General features: G+C 34.3%; 1 protein-coding gene and 1 pseudogene across 3 annotated transcripts; one reads left to right on the top strand and one right to left on the bottom strand.

The window, feature by feature from the left end:
- Window positions 1-3,993: 3,993 nt before the first annotated feature.
- On the bottom strand, window positions 3,994-12,455 carry LOC132166381 (protein trichome birefringence-like 14). Of its 3 annotated transcripts, XM_059577185.1 has the most exons (6): window positions 12,321-12,455; window positions 9,387-9,681; window positions 7,276-7,479; window positions 6,102-6,297; window positions 4,499-5,342; window positions 3,994-4,312 (listed from the first exon to the last, which is right to left on the bottom strand). In XM_059577185.1, exons 2-5 carry the CDS (start codon window positions 9,541-9,543, stop codon window positions 4,514-4,516), a joined length of 1,386 nt encoding a protein of 461 aa, XP_059433168.1. In that variant the 5' UTR covers window positions 9,544-9,681; window positions 12,321-12,455; the 3' UTR covers window positions 3,994-4,312; window positions 4,499-4,513. The 3 variants fall into 3 exon arrangements, with proteins under 3 accessions (XP_059433168.1, XP_059433165.1, XP_059433167.1); XM_059577182.1 differs by having other exon boundaries at window positions 3,994-5,342; XM_059577184.1 differs by lacking the exon at window positions 12,321-12,455 and adding an exon at window positions 10,174-10,385 and having other exon boundaries at window positions 3,994-5,342.
- A 4,262-nt stretch (window positions 12,456-16,717) lies between these two features.
- LOC132165029 (4-hydroxyphenylpyruvate dioxygenase-like) lies at window positions 16,718-17,642 on the top strand (annotated as a pseudogene).
- The last annotated feature ends 1,084 nt before the right edge of the window (window positions 17,643-18,726 follow it).

The following is an 18,726-nucleotide window of genomic DNA, read 5'->3' as shown; positions in this document are numbered from 1 at the left end:
ATGTACTAGAGTGCGAGACGGACCGATGATATCACTGGATTTTTCGATGAACTTTAATTTGCAAGGCTTGTAATAAATTGATTGATTGTAGCAACTCCAACATGCATGGTGATAATATTATCTTAATTGGATATAACAGGATTTAAATTAACAAAACCAAAAAAAAAAAACTTGGTGAGGTTCTTGACTCTATTTTTTTGGTATCAACTATCAAGGTTTCCCTGGTGGATAATTTGGTAAAAACCAATTAGGCATGGGTCTTTCCATTTAAAAGTCGTATGAACAAAACAAACAAAAAAGTTGTACAAAATTTTAGCATTATAAGTCAATTTTAATTATGATTTGTACGTTGGAGAAAAGTGGCAGGATTTTTTTTTTTTTTTTTCTTTTTTTGTAGTTGTACTTGTACTTGAGGGAGAAAAGAGGGATAGGTCGGCGTCCCAAAGAATTTGGTAAGTATGTTTGAATTTTTTTTTTTTTTAAATAATAATAAAAATTGGTTGATGTGATGAAAACAATCTGTCGATACAAAAAATATTTTTTGTGATTGATGGACCAAATTTTGAGAGGATATGTTTCAAACAACCTTTGGAGTGAGGATAGCATTTTCTATAATCCAAGCTGTTAGTTGCGTCTAACGGCTTGGAACATGAAACTTAGGTTTTGTGACGCATCAACCCAAATTTCACATCTCCCTCCAAAGCCTTTTTCTTCGACCTAGAAAAACTTAAAGGAAGCTTTATGTCAGTTATTGAATTTTAATAACCGCAACTACTTCGCTTAGGCGGTTAGCTGTAATGTTATAACCGGTGATTAGTGGTTATTAAAATTAATAACCATTTTTTATATATAGGCTTTTGATAGTGTTTTGGGCTTATTTTAAATGATAAGGTTGTGCATAATATATATAAGGCGAAACCCCTCATAGAAATGTCTTAAAATTGCGACATGTGGCATGAACCCATTTTTTTAAAAGGCTAAACTGGTTTTTTAAGGCATAATTTTTAACTGGTTTTTTAAAAGTGAACCGGTTTTTCATTTAAAAAAGAAAAAGAAAAAACCCAATCATTAATTGCGTTAATTGTATTTTAAGAGTTTTCCATATAAAAATTATTCAATAAATTAAGTATTATTAATGTCCGAATCAAATAAGGAAAGAAATAATATAAATAAAATTATTATGTATTAATACGTCAATTTAATATGTATATTAATACGTTTAGAATTCTAAAAAAAAAAAGAAAAAAAAAGACATCATATATATATATATAACCGGTTTCTTAAGAAAAAAAACGATCATTAATTAGCGTCAATTATATTTCAATATAATTAATTGCATTATATATATATATATGATGTCATTAATTGCATTAATTATATTTCAATATAATCCACATGTTATTAATTAGCATCATTAATTGCGTTAACTAATTTTTTTTTCTTTATACTATTCATTTTAAATCATATATACTTATAGGAATAAAGATTTATTCATTTTTGTTTAAAAATATGAGATATATTTTCATACGTCTTTTTAACTTATAATGAAAAATGATGTGTTTAAATTTTAAAATTAAATTATTATAATTAAGAATCCCGCACATAGTGCAGGTTATAAGCTAGTTATTATAAAGCAGAAATAAACGTGCAGCTTTTGGTAAACCTTTAAAAGAAGTGTTGTCTACGTTAATACACCATAAAAGTATCGTTTAGTTAATAAAAGAGTGGTGTATTCCCGGTGGCAATTACCCAAATATTTTTTTAATGTAGAAAACTAATGCTTTATAGGTCATAACTATCATATATGGTCTACCCGAGATATTACTCCTTATCAGTAGGGTTGGCGATGTCCCGGTGGACCTATAATACAATGTCAGTACCTTGGCCATTGTATACGGTATATCATACATAACACTAACAGCCCGACCGAATCCGACCTCGGGTGGCCCACACGCTACTAATGATGTACGTCTTGTAGTGACTGCTCGTTAAGTTTGCACCGGTCACAAAACAACCATTGAATCCAAAGCCCATATAACAACATACACATTTGACCATACAATCAAGTTTATATAGTAAGCCCATGGCCATTATACCGCACGTACCGGTATACCATTTCATACAATGTATCTTATCAACTAGTTATTAAACAGTTACCAAGTTATTACAAAAAGTATACATGTTCATATTATACGTGTGGTCAGTCAGCTGACATATGCTACGTTTTTAGGGAAAGTGTTCATAAGTGTTTACTTACCTCGTTCGCTCGCTCGAGTCCTTCGACATCACGAATCTCTGCTATAACAAAACACGACCCATCGTTATAAGTAGTATTAGAGAACTCTATGAGGTTTCATCTAACGAAAAAGGGATTGCTAAAATCTTTGTGCAGATATTAGGGGCTAAGGGGCATGTAACCCACCCTCTGGTCGAGCCCTCGTTCCCGAGGGCGAGCGTTCAGCTAGGGGCTATGGTTTTGGCCAGAAATCCCCAAAATGCTCCTAGGCTTCTATCTAAGGCTATGGGTTGGTGTCTCCTCTCTTATGCTTAAAATAAACACATAAGCCACTAGGTAATACAATCAAAGAAAAATGTTTAAAAGCTCTTTTAAACATTCATGGTGTTGTTAATAAATAGGCACCAAACGTATTACCATGCAACCTTTAGAGACAACAAGAGTTGATTAAAAAAATTTCAAAATCATTCTTTGCTTTCACAAGAAAACTAAGTATAAGGACTCGTCATGGTTCTCGTAACATTAAGAAAGTAGTTAACAACATTTAGGAAACGTAAAAGAATGATTAAGAAGTCACCTTAGAAGATAGCTAGCTCCACACCTCCTCCTTCTCCAAGAACACTCACAAACCTCACAAACTCTCAAAAATCAACCCAGCAGGGTTTCTCTAAGGCTCAAAGGGCAGGATGGGTAGAAAATGGCATGGGAAGGAAGGTACTTATAGGGTAGAAAAGCTATAAATTTTAAGAATTTATAGCGCTTATGTAGTATTGGGTCGAACGCTCGTGTACTGTTCACTACAAGTTAAAAATGTTTTTCAAGCGTGCGATTTGAATATTGTCCAACAGTCTAAGGAATAGTTTACGAGTGCTCAGGTATTGTTCATACAAGCGCTCGTATACTATTCACAAAAGGTAAAAAATGCTCAGATTGTACAATTGAGTTTTGCACAAAGGGTAATACACTGTCCATACTAGCACTTGTGTGGTCCCCTGGACGAGTGCTCGTCCAGTGAGGGTATTTTAGGTTTTTTCTTTGCTAAAAGGTTAGTGAAAGAAGGTTTAGGCCACATGTTTTAAGGGATTATTGACCGATTAAGAAACCTTTAACACTTAAAAAAATGATGATTTATCGGAGTTTCTTTTCTTCTAATTAACTCTTTAAAAAGTGATGATTTAAAAAGTGATGCCCCCTTTTTTCTTTATCTTTATCTTTTTCCTTTCTTTGTTTCTCTGCTTCTCAAAATAGATTATAAAATTGAAAGTAGGGGAGTTTGAAAGACTATAATTTTTTATTATGATTGATATCCAAAAGGAAAATTGTTAAAAGACTGCAACAAATGACATTTCAAAATAACTTATGGCAAGGAAAATTTTGAAAAAGGGGTGAGTTAATTGACTAAAAGCCACCTAAATTTTTGTTTAAAATTTGAAATTTAAATATAGGTAGACGTGGAACCTTCCTGGCCGTAGATTAAAAAATAAATAAAAAATAAAATTGTTGATCGGGCAATTGCTGGATCTTAATCCTTGGAGCTATTCTTCAATTTCTGTTAAACAAGTTTTACATAATTATAAGAGTAATGATATAAGGAAGACCAGAGTCTTCCTTGAGTCCTCTTAAGTGTGATGTGGCTTTTAAAATCACCAATGAATTTGAGATTATTGTAATAACTTTAATTTCCGGTAGAAAATGTGATAGAAGAACTATTTATTTTTCTACATAACGGAAGAAATGGCAAAAAGGAGAAATACAGAGATCCAGAAGGAAATGAAATTATTCATAAATGAAGACTTCCAAGTTCAATGAATATAAATTAATTTTCTATTGATTTTGTATAAGACTTTTATCCTCCTCCTTGTTTCCTTCACTGAAGCTATTTTCATTAAACAGAAACATATATGAAATAAATAAACCCTAGAGAGAGAGAGAGAGAGGTATATAGAGAGACCTCTAGGAGATTTTCTTGTGACAATGTACTAATGATACATACAACACCATTTAAACCTGTAACAATGGAGCTGAAGCCCTCTGGTATTCTTCCTTCTTTTGGCAGCCTCATTATCCATAAACTACCTGTAAATATGAGAATTACAACACTCAGGAATACATTTTCCATGTAAACATGAGAATTGGATTGGCTCTAGCTAATTACCTACTCTATAATCAGTAAAAAAGCTGAGTCACAAGTAAATGAGAAAAAATGGTCTTCTTTAGACCATAAAGAATAGGAGATTCAATCAATCTTTAGTCAATGCATACTCAGCGTGGCAGAGCCTATATTTGTGCGATAAGGAGCTCGTTCCATGTGTCCGGGATTCCGGGTAGGCACCAATGTAAGCAATCACTAACATTCAGATTCCCTCTAAGACTGTAATGGGACATGTGACCCTCATCCCTCAGTTGAGATACTGCAGTTATATCCAAAATCTTTACTGATGTGCCCTTTACAGCACCCTCAACAAGAGGATCACTTGATCCATCTTGCACTACTTCACTTCCTCCAGACAATGGAGCGGTGTTATCGCAGCTACCCCCAGTGTTCCAGTCCCCGTTAGCAAAATGCCGAGGCGAGATTGTCCGAAAAAAAGCTTTAAGGCGAGGATGTGAGGGAAGCTGTGAATTAAGCCATCTGACAACGCTATACACTGTAAAATTCTTGGCATGCCCGATTTCAGCACGTTTTTTATCTTCATTTGGCTTTCCACCTACATGCATCACCCAACGATTTGCATTAAGCTTACCCCTATTCCAGTGGTGTCCTGTATTTAGAACCAACACATCAAAATGAAGGAGGAACCGTCTCATGAAAGCCGGGGGACGATCCAAATGCATAGCCACATTGGTGGATGGGTCTGAAATGTTAAGGGGCACTAGGTCACTCAGACTTGCTGACCAGTAATATAAAATGGTGGTATTTGTTTTTGTGAATCTATAAGCCCAACCATCAGGACGAATGGCTCCACGAGCTTTGACAAGACCATATTTTTTTCCCACATTTTCAACTTCTGGGCTCTCTTCCCCACCAGTTGCCATACACATTAAAGACTGGAACTGCTGCCTGCCCAATGAATCTCCTATAAATGCAATTGTTTTGTCCTGCATTCTGGAATGTACAGTCACTTTAGATCATGAACATAACCAAAAACCTCACTTTGTCTATATGGCACCAAATTTCAAAATTACGACAAACCCATGTCAATATGCATATTAGGGGTCAGTGAACCATAGCATAAATGATCATTAATAACTCAAAAAAAAACAATAAAAAAGTTAAGAAAATCTAGCTGAAAAGTCAAACAAAAACCTCAGTGGGGGTGCCAATGAAAAGCATAGGACATCAGTGATAATCTATTTAGACAAATTCAAGATTTTGATTCAGTAGCAAAATTTGATAATACTTTTTTTAAAATACAATCTGAAAATTGAAGTTAACTATGTTATGCAAACTTGATTAAAGTCAAGTAAATGCAGTGATCAAGTCAGGATACTTCGTCAAACTAGGAACAACAGAAAATTTTATTTACGAGATACTCATTTTTTTGATAAGTAAAAGTCATTGTATAAAAAGCGCAAGGGGCGCAACCCATGTACACAGGAAGTATACAAAAGAGCCCACTACACGAGCTTTAAACTGAAAAGGACGCACATAAATCTATAAATTCCGTAAGCGTTGAAGCTTGCGAAGAAAACCCCAATATCCTCCAAGAGAAGAGAGTTTGTAGCACCCTTTGCTTCAATTCTGTATTGCCCATTTCATGATCCTCTACTCATATATAAACTTTTACCAAGGCCATGGAAAATTCTTTGAATTCAATTATAAAGCCACACAAGGTCAAGAAGGGGAAAAAAAAAAGGGACCAACCTTTGTAAGAATGTGGACTTCTCAAACTTTGGCATGTCACAATTTTCTGGCTGCCACCGATATCCTTCATAAGAAAAATCTTTTCGCTGTGTTAGTCTACATGCCCACATTTTTGATAACCACTGCTTACACCTGAATCCTGAATACAATGGCCTCCGGCTGTCTGCAATCCATCTACCCTTGGCATAATTGCAGACTGCAGAGGTGAAAAATTGGACAACCTTAGATTAGATTTGAAGAGTGCATAGAGTGAATCAGATGAAAAACATCAAAATCAGCCTTCAGAATGGCTGCAAAATCTTTAGTTTTCCTACACCCAGCATCCTTTTTATAAGAGAAATTGATCTCTGGTTATTTTCATGACTATGAATGTGTAATAGAGCCCACAAACTTAATTCTTGTCACTTAAATGCATGTTCCAACTTCCTAGCCTCATCTCCTTAGCAGAAGAACTAAAGAAATCACAATTCCAGATATCAAAAATCATAAGTTCCTTTAAATGGATAAACCCATTGCTAGGGATAGGTAACATGTTTCTGGGATTTCAGCCAAAGAGATACAAAGCCAATTGTCAATGTTTATGTAGGATGGTCATAGGCAAAAATTCTACCTGCAAGTACAAGCTAGAGGGCGCAACATAAGCTTCATTTTCTCTTGAAAGCCATAAAATTCAATGTAAAACAGTTGAAAATAATACATGAAAAGTACAGAGTAAAATGATAAGAAGACATAGTTGCATGGACTGACTAATTCCTCTGATTGCCTTCCTAAAGTTTGAGAGGCTAATTTTGACAAACACAGGACAAAAGAGGTTATGCCATTTAAAATGTTACAATCAATTAAATGAAATTGATTGTGAGGCTGATGAATAGCCACCCCTTATACAACTTACCTAAAAAGAGGCCATCAAAACAATTGAGAGTTGATACTATGAAACAACTACTAAAACCTCTGGGTAATGACCCTTTAAAAGGCTCCTAAATGCACCTCTGTTTTATGGTTATTTATTAATACTTGTCGTTCTAGTTTAGCTGAGTCATGAAGTTGATAAAGCTAATTTAATTACTAGGGCTGCCCCAACTATTAAATATTTAAATGAGAAAACAATAATGGTAAAACAAAAGTTTGTGCAAGATGTTGAAGAAGCACCATTCAGATATGAAAATAACTGTACCTTTAGTTTTGGAGGAGGATATCACATGCCCATCACTTTCTATCTTTTCAGGAGAGAATGCAGATATAGCATCGACTGGTGCAGTACCAAACTTTTCTTCTCCTGTTGTTTCTTCTGTTATGATTGAGTGTGATATATTTTCCTCAATTTTCTCTGTTGGCTTCATGGATACTACAGAATCATTTCGGGAACCCACACGAAACTCTAAGCCACAATAAAGATAATTCATCAGTAGGCAGTCAAACCTAAAAGCAAGCTAAAAGCATGCTGAGGATAATAAGATCACATCTTAAAAATGTTACCACTCAGAACCAAATCAAGTTTAAAATGGTGGCATAGCTGAGTTTACACCACTCAATAATTTAGTGGGCAAGTTTCACTAAGCACGCTCCTAATCCATGGCCAACATACTCTACAAATATCAAGTTAATTGGAGCTATCCATTTGTCACTCCTAGATTAGTATGATTCTTTTTAAAGAACAGAAAAGAAAATATAGAGTATGTGCATTAGATGGGTAACAACAATTAATGGGTATGAATATGCAGTTGATGTGATATTTTGGCATGCATATGCTTGGGCTGGGATTTCAATTCATAAATGGGCTCTGCGACACATAGGTCGTACAAAAGGTATGAGATGGAAAATTTTACACAGGGCTTACATTCAACCTGACTCATCTATCAGAATATGAAAATTCTGCAACTGCAACTTTCCCGAAACAATGTTTAAAGTTAATTCTACAATATATACTAGAAGATTATTCATATAAGGAAAGGCGACTGTTCAATATTACTTAAATAAAGTCAAGAAAGCCTTGATCCGTTATACATGGTCACTTATACAGGTTATTATGTATCCACTTAGCTCATTATGGAGCCATCACATCCAGAAAAAATCACCAATCATATCTTCTGCCATGACCTAATCCTAACTCCTTTATGCCTTCTTGTCCCTTCAACACCCTTCAACTTCAGATAAATAGCAATTCCATACAAGTGGAATCATCAGCCTAATACATGAATGTTCAGACACAAGAACTTTCATTCATTTTGCTCAATTAGTGCCACAAGTAACTTCTCATGCATGCATGCAAGCAACTATCATTTAATCTATTTGGAAAAGCTAATTAACATCCTCACTTTGCCATAATGATATCCTGAACATTTGTTGTTAATACTGTGCATAGATCATAACCAGTCTTCATCTATTTCCGGTGTCTCCAACCCCACCATTCCTCCTACGAAAATCGGTCCACAATAACAGATACAACCATTTACAAGTATTTATCAGCCATCAGTTTCTTTTAAACCCAATTCTCCAACTAAAGTCTATAACAACTTGAGTAAAAATCACAACTTATGGGATATTATATATATAATGCCTACACCACATGATGTTTTGGCTCATGTACTAGTATTTTAGCTTATCAATACACTTACAACTATTTGGCACACAAAAGTTCTTACCTCTAAAAAATAATCCTTTTAAGGTGTATTATGCTCAAATCAGAATTTCGACTGGAGTATTTAGAGATTTATTATACTTTTCTAGCTCCATTCATGTTTGTGTGTGTGAGTTGGTGTTCATAAAGAAATGGAACCACCAAATTTCTTCTTCAAATATCTGAAGCCCCTAAAAAAAAAAATTGGAGCTTGTTTTTAGGTAGAAACTGTAAGCTCTATCCATTTGATCTAAATGCGAATTTTTAACCAATGCTGGCACCATGAAAAATCTAAAGTACTAGAGCAGACAAAACTCATCTAGGTATTAGTACTAGTCTTTTTAGCAAAAACCTGTTCCAAAAATATACTCAACAAGTCAAAAGTACAGGGGTCAATACATCCTCTTGATGGACTATTCGATGTAACACCAAGACTGCATACATGACCAGCATGCTTATATAAGTGCAAGGACCATAAATAATTTCTTAGTTCCCATTGTCAGAGCATAAACTTCTGTTCTCTTAGTAGAGCCTCGTATATAGGTTTATTGAATCAGTAATATGTAGTATTATTTTGACTCTTTGGATCCAAATAAAAATTTTACTACAAATAAAAGAACCAAAATACAAGTACGTTTGTCTATACATGAATGCATTGACACACAAACCTGAAGTAGGGATTGTATACTGCTCTTGGGCCGATAGTAGACTATTAGCAAAAGGATTTTTTTCCCAAGCCCAAATTGCTATAGTTGTAACAATGAGAACAACCAAAGTGAGAGAAAGACTTCTCCCCCTCAAACTAAAAGTATTTCCTCCTTTCATCTCTGCTCATAGACAACAGGAATTATGGATCCCCCACTCAGATCGTAATGCTTATTCAGCTTTTTCTAAGGGCATATGTTCAGCAAAAGCCCATCATATACTCAGAAGCAGCCATTGTGTAGTGCAGGCTTCATCTGCCTGCAGTTAGGACAAGAAAAGAAAAAGATTAGAGGCATTGACACAGAAATGGGAAACAGGAAAAGGAAATAATTTTAAATTGGACTTATTAGGCAGCTTATATTTAAAATACAGACACACACTCATACACATGTAAGACCTCTTTATTGATTTGCAACACAGTACTTTGAAATTGCTTGGCCTTTACTAGTATAAAAATTAAGAAGAGAAACTGGAACAAAAAAAAAATATTTTCTCATGACCAAACACAGCTTTCTTGGAGGTACAACTCAAATTAAGAACTTAAACTTTAAGAATATGATTAACACTGTAGACACATTTCCAATACTTAGCACAGTACTTTAGATGGATACCAAGATTGTAATTAATTTCTTTTCCCAGAAAGTGTTGGTTCACCAATTGGCTATCTTGCATTTTGACTTTGCTAACTTACTTTAGTTTGATAAAGTGGAATTCAAATCAATATAGTACTTTACTTGAAAGAGATCGTACATCGATATTTATTCTTTCCTATAGAAGAGAGCAAGAGCTCAGAATGCTTTCTTCTTAAAAGAGGCCGTAGCATATTGCAACAAAAGCTTGAGTCAAAGTGTCAGCATACTGTTATTGGTATCAAAAGAAATGGCTTTTCTTGATGGAAGTTACAAGTCATGCTTCCTTTGCTGAACTCTCTATTTTTCAAGAACTCTTCTAGGCAGATACTACTGCCAAAAATAAGTATCACATCATTACGCCAATACTGCATGGATCCAGAAAATTCTTCTAAAATTCCTTCCTCTAATAGTTATTATAGTGACCTACAGCAGAGTCTCCACGATGCATATTGATGTACATAAACTTGGAAAGTAAACAGCAAAATATTACTAAGCCCATCAAACTTTATATAATCTAAAAAAATTTCCAAGAAATTGAAGTGTACAACATTATTTTGATATCCAGATAAGTCCTCAAATCCTTGGATTTTGATATGCCTGAACCTGACTCTTCATGGCTAACTTTTTGATATTCCAACAAATGAAGCTAGATGAAAGCATAAAGTCGCTATTTCAAGATCAATAAAAGCAACCGCAATCTTAATGTAATCAGGACCAGCTCAATAAATTTTGTGGTCTAGGCGATAATTTTAAGCAAGACCTTTTCTTATATTTAACTATTAATTAAATAATATTTATTTAAATTTCTATATTATAATCTTTTTCTTTAAAATTCATTATTCTCATTTTGCAAATCTAGGTTTTTATTAGGTTTCATTGTTATAGACTCTAGATCTCCCACAGATGTAGAAATGAATGGCCAAAATACAAAACTGTCACAGAGAGAGAGAGAAAACATAGGTGTGTTAAAACTCCACGAGAAGAGACAAAAATGCACTAACAATTTCATTAGCTAACATTTAGGGCCTTCTTCTTCTTCTTGGGGCCTATTTTTTCTCTTCTAATTGGGGGCCTTAGGCAATGGCCTAAGTGGCCTACCTATTGAGTCAGCCCTGAATGTGATAGATAGTAGTTTAAGAAGGAAAAAAATGATGTAAGAATGAAATAATAGATTAATCAAATGAAGTCCATTAGATAAAATATTAAGAAGAATTGCAAGGATACACTTCTTTCTTTTGGACAACTATAAATACACAGAATGATCCAAATAAAAACCATATTTTTTTTTATGATTGGTGAGATATCAATAAATTCAAAACCAAAGAATGCAATTAAATGTTCAAAAAAATTCAGTTCAAACAAGTCAAGAAGGTTTACATAGATGGCCAACACCTTTTCGAAACCTTTATTAAATACGAGGGGAATACAAAGAAATCTGAGAATGGTAACAGACTTTGGCAAACTTTTTGAAGCTACCATGGCCAGAATCATTGAAAGCAATACAAGATACATACATTCATATATATAAGCAAACTTTTCGAGCCATCATAATATCCAATGCTGAAGTTGGCATGTAGACAGAAGCACTATAACACACATCTAAAAGAACAATCAAATGTTTACTCCGTCTTGCTTAATTGCATAGTTGATCAGTCATTTCACTAACAAAACAAAACAAAACAAAACAAGATAAAACATAAGACAAAAAACAAGTGATTAAATTGGCACTACATATGTAGGCCTAATTCAAGAAATTCTGATAGAAAATAAGCAAAAATCATGCCTTGGAGCTAAGTTCAACTTTGTTTATAAACTGTTAAAAACAATAGCTCCCTCTAATGATGAGGCTTACGTCAAATAGTTTTCCTACGAAAGGAACTCATATAACCCAGAATATCTTCTGATTAAAATTGGACCAATCCCAGAATGCATCAGACAATGGAATATCTTCTATCGAATTAACAATGTTAACCCAATTGGGACCAGGACAATTTCCAAAAGTACAACCCCAGAAAACGAAAGTGTACAGTATAATTCAAGTGGGATCCTTGAGAACTTTTCCAATTTTCATTCTCTAAAAGTTTCCACAACATGTACAATTTACAAACCCAAACTGGGTATTTGAATAACAAACCCATATACCATTTTCAAAATATAATTGGTTCCAGTTCAACATGTGTGAGCACTAATCATTCTTCAGAAGCTTGAAAAAAAACATCATAATAAAGAAGTAAATCTCAAGGGGAAAAAAAGAAGAATAAGAACCTGTTTTGTCTATCCCCTTCGTGGGTTCTTTCTTGTATGATTGAGATGGTTGCTGCTGAACCCATTTCACAATCTTAGATCCATAGCTTACAGATAAAGAAAGAGAAAGATGAAAGCAATTCGTTTGAAAGCAAGTGAGAGAGAGGTGGGGGGTTCTCTTTCGTTTGAGGCACACAACCTTTATCGCTACTGGAGATTCTTTTTCCTCCTCGGCCAATTACATCTCGACACTTGCAGAAACGGAAGAATATTTTCGTCATTTGATGAAAAGACATGGTTGAATCACAATGCATGAAATGACTAAAACGTTCCTGTCTTGTGACGTGGCAATTTACGATAGCAGGGTTTGCGGTGCGGATCATTTACTAGTTGGGGCTTTAGCATTTTCCAATTCTTAATAGTGAACGTCTATTGTTTTTTCTTTTTTCTTTTTTCTTTTTTTTTTTTCATTAATTGCATTCATTTCCATTGCTAATTTGTTAGCTCTCAATATTTTTAGTATAAAATATAGGGTAAAGTTCACATATCCCCTCAAACTACCACCCAATTGACAATGTTCTCCCCAAACTTTCAATTGTGACAATGTTCCCTCCAAACTTTCAAAACATTATCAATGTCCCCCCCAAGACTAGCAATAAGACAAAAATGCCCCTATAAATTTCTCAATAAGAGAAAAATACCTCTATAAATTCAAAAAAAAAAAATTGAGTTTTTTAAAAAACAAAAAGTTTTAATTTAAAAACAATATTTTAAAAAAAAAACAATTTTTTTAAACAAAAATTTTTAATTTTTTTTTAAACGGAAATTTTTATTTTTTTATTTTAAAAAAAAAAACTATTTTTTTTATTTAGTTTTAAAAAACAAAAAATTTCATTTTATTAAACGAAAATTTATTTTTTTAAAACGTAAATTTTTATTTAAATAAAATTATAAAACAAAAATAAAAATAAAAAAAACAAAAATTTTCAATTTTTATAAAAAAAAAATCGAAATTTTTTTAATTTTTTTCTTATAAAATTGATTTTTTTTTTAAAAAAAAAAAAATTGGCCAACGTTTGGATTTTTTTGTTTTTGTTAATTTTAGGTTTTTTCTAGAAATTTTAGTTTTTTTTTTTATTTTCTTAAAGGGAATTAATTTAAATTAAATTCAGGAGAAATATTTAATGACTTTTTGATTTAAGGGAACATTATCCCATGATAACAGAGGTGTCGACAAAGGGTCAGTTTGAAGGGGTTATGTGGACTTTCCCCTAAAATATATTTCAGCCCCTCATTATTATTATATTTTTATTTGCGTTTTTTATCTTTAAAAAATAACATTCGGCCCCTATATGTATATTATTCATTTTTTTTATTTTTCTTTTCAAATACCCCTAAAGTTATTAAAAATTTAAAATTTGAAAAAAAAATTAAAATAAAAAAGGAAAATTTTGAAAATACCCAAAACGAGTAGCCCTTTTGTCATATGAGAGCCCTTAAGTTTTTTCAATTGGTTTTTTTTTTTTATTTTATAATAAATTCAAGAGTATTTTGAAGAAAAAAATGTAAAAATATCTAATTTGACACGTAGCGGTAGTTCAAAGGACTTTAAGAGGTTTGATACGGACACAACACAAATCTAACTTATGGCCAACTTCTCTCCTACGTGTAAAAAAAATTTGAATTTTAAACCAAATAAATTGTCTTTTTTCTCAAATTTTCAGAATCCCAAAATCTTCTCTCTCAATTTTTTTTTTTAAATGACACGTAGAAGAGAAGTTAGCTATAAGTTAGATTTGTGTTGTGACCTTAACATTTTTCGGACTCTAATATCACTTTTTAAAGTTTGAAGGCATAAGTGAAAATGTGGCATAGTTCATAGACTAAAGTATATTTTTCCCTTATTTCAAATTTGTGTCTTAGATTTCGTCACAACAGCTAGATGAAATTGAAGTGTTCAAAATAGAAAAAAGATCATTTTAGTCTAATCATACTAAATCCCTATTCAAAATAGGAAAAAGATCATTTTAGTCTAATCGTACTAAATCCCCAACCAATCACCCGCCTTTATTCCTTCTCCACACCTAATACCAACCACTATAGTCGTCACTGTCACTAGCACCACTGCTGCAATCCACCACCATAGACCCTAGCTCTCGTTCACCCCCCTGCTTGCCTCGTAGACTCGTCTATTTGTGTAGAGCCTATTGAACCATGGCATCAAGAAAATGTTGTATAGGTTGAACCTTATGGGCTCATTGCACCATTGTTACCTCTACACCCCAATCCAACACTCTACGAGTCCTCCATGTCTCTGAAGAACCCTAGAAACCCCTCCACCTTAAAAAAGATACAAACTGAGCGTGAGCGAGAGCTCGACAATGATGACAACAAAGATGGAGGCTTTAGGGGTTTGTATAATACTCTGAAATAAAATAAAATAAAAAGACAAAAGTAATTATATGTTTTAATCATGTTTTATAAAAATCAACACTCGTGATTTGATATTAATGTTTAAAATCAATCTAACTAGTGTCATAGGCCAATTTTCCCAAATACCTAACAACTAATATTTAAAAAAAAAAAAAACTATAGCCGAACATTCGAAGTTCCCTTGGAATGTTTGAAGTTAACTCTAGACTCAAACCTTCAATGCTTTTTTGGAACATTTGATTGAAACCCTAGGTCCATTGGTCCAACAGTATACCGAACTGTAATGCCCCCAAAATTGGATCAAGTAATTCAATCTACCTTGATAGGGTTAATGTCAATTCCTCCAATACAGTTAACTCGTAACTAACTGAGGGGATCGTCCATTGACAAATCAAAATAAATATAATGCGGAAGGTGAAAATACATTATCAAATTTTTCAAAATTAAATATAACTTAATTAAAATATGATTGTTGTTTTTGAGTTTATAAAGTAAATGCATAAAATAAAACAAAAGTAGATTGTGATGAGAGAGAGAATAGGGAGTTGATTTCACCACTAACCGCATAATAATGGTCAATAATAAATTAATAAGTAAAATTCATTATATACATAATAAGACTCATGTCACTCGAGTAGTCAAGAAAATACAATTATTAAAAAATAAGTGTAATCTATTTTCGGTTGGCACAGACCATCTGCCTAACCTCTAGATGTGGTACGATTCGTCTTCCTTATGTATGGACTACCAAATATCTTAATAAGTTAAATGTAATTAATGGATAAGCATAACCCATCTTCGGGTCGTACGAATTGTCAACATAAATTACACTAAGGTAGGGTGTAGAGTAATTCGTTTTTCCTAGACATGTCCTATTAAATCCTATTAATCATGTGTCAATTAAAACCGTTGTATAACAATCATTCATATAATCACAGAAAATATAAAGGATTGAGTTGAATCAATATAAAAAGTTTTCTAAGACAATAGAATTTCATAATGATAGAATATAAACATTAAGATCAATTCTCACAGTTATACAACCATCATTGATATAAAAAAACTCAAATTAAAATACAATTAAACTATTGTTACTTGGAAATGGATACATCAACACCCTATTACAAAATTAGTTGTTCATGCTGGTGCTGGGATAGTCTCTTGCTATGTTCATCTTCTCTTTAACTCTTCACGTCTCCAAGAAGATCTTTGTGTGAATTATCTCTCTAAAACTAAGCACACATCTCTTCAAGGCTTATAGGCCTATTTATAGGGTGTAAAACAAATACTAGAAGCCCTAGGAATCCTATAAACTCGTAAGTCAGTCTCCCAATAGGATTAAGAGACCTGAAAAGGCTTTCCATAGCAGTTTCGGACTCCAGGTCATCTCAGCCGCTTGTGTGCGCACGAGCCTAGGTGATATGCACTCGAGCGCATATGCGCTCGAGCCTAGTTGCTTGCACACTCGAGCATAGGTGGGCTCGAGCTTCTTGGGCTCGATCCTAGTTCTGCCAATAGCTTCTCAAAGTGCATTTTACGCCTAAAATCAATGGTATTTCTTGTATTCTCCCTAAGAACCTGAAAGCATTTAAACAAAATAAGATCAAATAGATAACAATGTTAAGGAATTAACATATTCAAGTTAAGGGGTTTGAATGTGCAACATTTGGCGCTCATCATAGTGTATTAATTTGTCTACCTATATTAGTAGCAGGGGTGGATGGACATGTTGTAGTGGGGGGGCGAATGTCCCCCCAAATTTTTTGAAGTTCTTCTTTAAATATATAGGGAAAATTACACTTTACCCCTCCAAAGTTTGAGCCAATTTTCAATTCAACCCCCAATGTTTCAATTTTTGCAATGCACCTCATCAAAGTTTAAATTTTTTTTCAATTTCGCCTATCCGTTAGTCACAACTGTCTTCTTTGACGGAAATGTGATCACGTGACCCACATATGATCACTTATCCTGATTCATTCCCCAAAATGCCCACAACCCCATCTTCTTCATCATTGTCACTAGAATACATGATCCGTACCAGCCTCACAGAGGTCCACCTCTACGGCGACATCGTTTTGCGCTACATGAGCTACAACAGCTCTAACTCGAACCCCCAAGACTCCCAAGACTCCCAAGACCCGGACTCCTAGTTCTTGCCCAAATTCGAACTCATGGACGGGCTCTCATCCTACTCGTTGGACTTCGGGCTCCGATGGCTAGACCACACCCTTGGGCAACGTGCCAGACCTATCTGCGACCGTCTCCTACGTGAAAAGCTTCACCAGATTCCACGAGTTCCCTGAGTTCACAACAGATGAGGTCGGAACGAGCGAGAGCGGGTTAAACTCAGTGGTTTGGGGAAACAACGACGAGATGGTTTTGTTGCCGATGAACGAGCTGGTGTACGGAACAAAGCGGAAGAGTCAGATTCATACATTCTGAGAGCACAACAAGGGGGCCGAGGTGTAGCACCTAGCGCTGGTGTCGTCGAACATCTTTAGGACGCTGAGGGAGATGAGGAAGCGTAGTGGGGTTAGGGGCTTCGAGTTCATGCCGTCGTCGTCGCCGCCACCGAGCTACTACAAGAATCTGAAGAACCGATCCGGAGACATGTTGACCGATGAGCAGATCAAGGAATGCGAGGAATTGGGGATTTTGGTGGATAGGGATGAACAAGGCACCTTGCTTCAGATCTTCACCAAGCCCGTTGGAGATCGGTATGCCAATTTTGTTGCAGAAATTAATAATTACATAAAAAATTTGACATATTTAACGAATTTGTTTGACTGATGTCATATATTTATACTAACCATGTTCGTAGAGATCATCTAGAGAGTATGGTTCATGCTCAAGGACAAAAAAGGGAAGATGGGGTTGGGGGCATTTTGGAAAAAGAATCAGCATAAGTGATCACGTGTTGGTCACGTGATCACATTTCCGTTAAAGAAGATGGCAGCAACTAACGGATAGGCCAAATTGAAAAAAATTTAAACTTTGGTGGGGTGCATTGCAAAAATTGAAACATTGAGGGTCGAATTGAAAATCGGCTCAAACTTTAGGGGGGTGTAAAGTGTAATTTTCTCAAATATATATATTTTACAAATTTGTCTCATAAATCAATAAACTTTTCCCCCCAAAATAATATTTTTATCCCCTTTATTTTATTTTATTTTTTTTAATTTCACCCCAAATGAAAATGCCATCATTCTGTTTGCCTTTAAACTTACACCCATTCATTTATAACTAGTAGGACTACAATTTGATTTGGAGCTTTAAGCCTTTTTGTAGCGTCACATCAAGAGTCAAGCATAAAAATAACTTATGCTAATATCTCTTCTCTGCTAGCATCAAAACAAAAATCACATCTTGAAAACAAAATCAGTATTTCCGTGTGATTCAGCTTCTCTCGTCTCTCTTCACTTTCAAAACTACTCTACACTGTCTCTAGAACGAAAGTGTTCATTAAGCCATGGATCTCTCTAGATCCATCATCCATTTGAAAGAAAATCAAAGCTTGGAAGATTGAAGCTTATTTGTTTTTTTTTTGCCAGTGTATATTTGCAAGACTGCAACTCCTTATCTCTGAATTTGATTCTTTGGTGAACTAAAGCCCAAAGTCGTGCGTGGTGAGTCTGGCCTCTGCAAAAGACTCTCACTTGCTCTCTCAAACATTTGAAAAGGCATAACCAAAAGACTCAAAGGAGAATAAAGAAGACACCCAGAGAATAAAAGGCTGAAAAAAATAAGAGGGAGAGAAAGAAAGAGAAACTGAGAAAGCTTAGAAAGGGATAGGCGGATGCCTTCTTTTGTTTTTTCTTTTTTTTTTAGGAAGTTTGTCACTTTGTTGTTTGTTGTTTGGTGAGTGATGTGAGTCCGTGCCACACCACTTTGTGAATTGGATAATAATTTATCTCTAACACAACTCTTAACCAAATTCTCTTGTTTCTTAACATGTGTGTGAATTGGATAATAATTGAACACCTGTCAAGCATAT

This window comes from Corylus avellana, chromosome ca11, assembly GCF_901000735.1.
Source record: "Corylus avellana chromosome ca11, CavTom2PMs-1.0".
Taxonomy (NCBI): Eukaryota; Viridiplantae; Streptophyta; class Magnoliopsida; order Fagales; family Betulaceae; genus Corylus; species Corylus avellana.
This window is presented reverse-complemented; position numbering and strand designations above follow the sequence as displayed.

Bases quoted from the DNA above. Each gene is read 5' to 3' on its own strand.
- LOC132166381 (XM_059577182.1), bottom strand. From the start codon at position 9,543: ATGAAAGGAGGAAATACTTTTAGTTTGAGGGGGAGAAGTCTTTCTCTC. The intron at 6,298-7,275 runs GTACAGTTATTT...TCACCTCTGCAG, and splicing joins ATCCTCCTCCAAAACTAAAG to TCTGCAATTATGCCAAGGGT. The intron at 5,343-6,101 runs GTTGGTCCCTTT...TGTACATTCCAG, and splicing joins AAGTCCACATTCTTACAAAG to AATGCAGGACAAAACAATTG.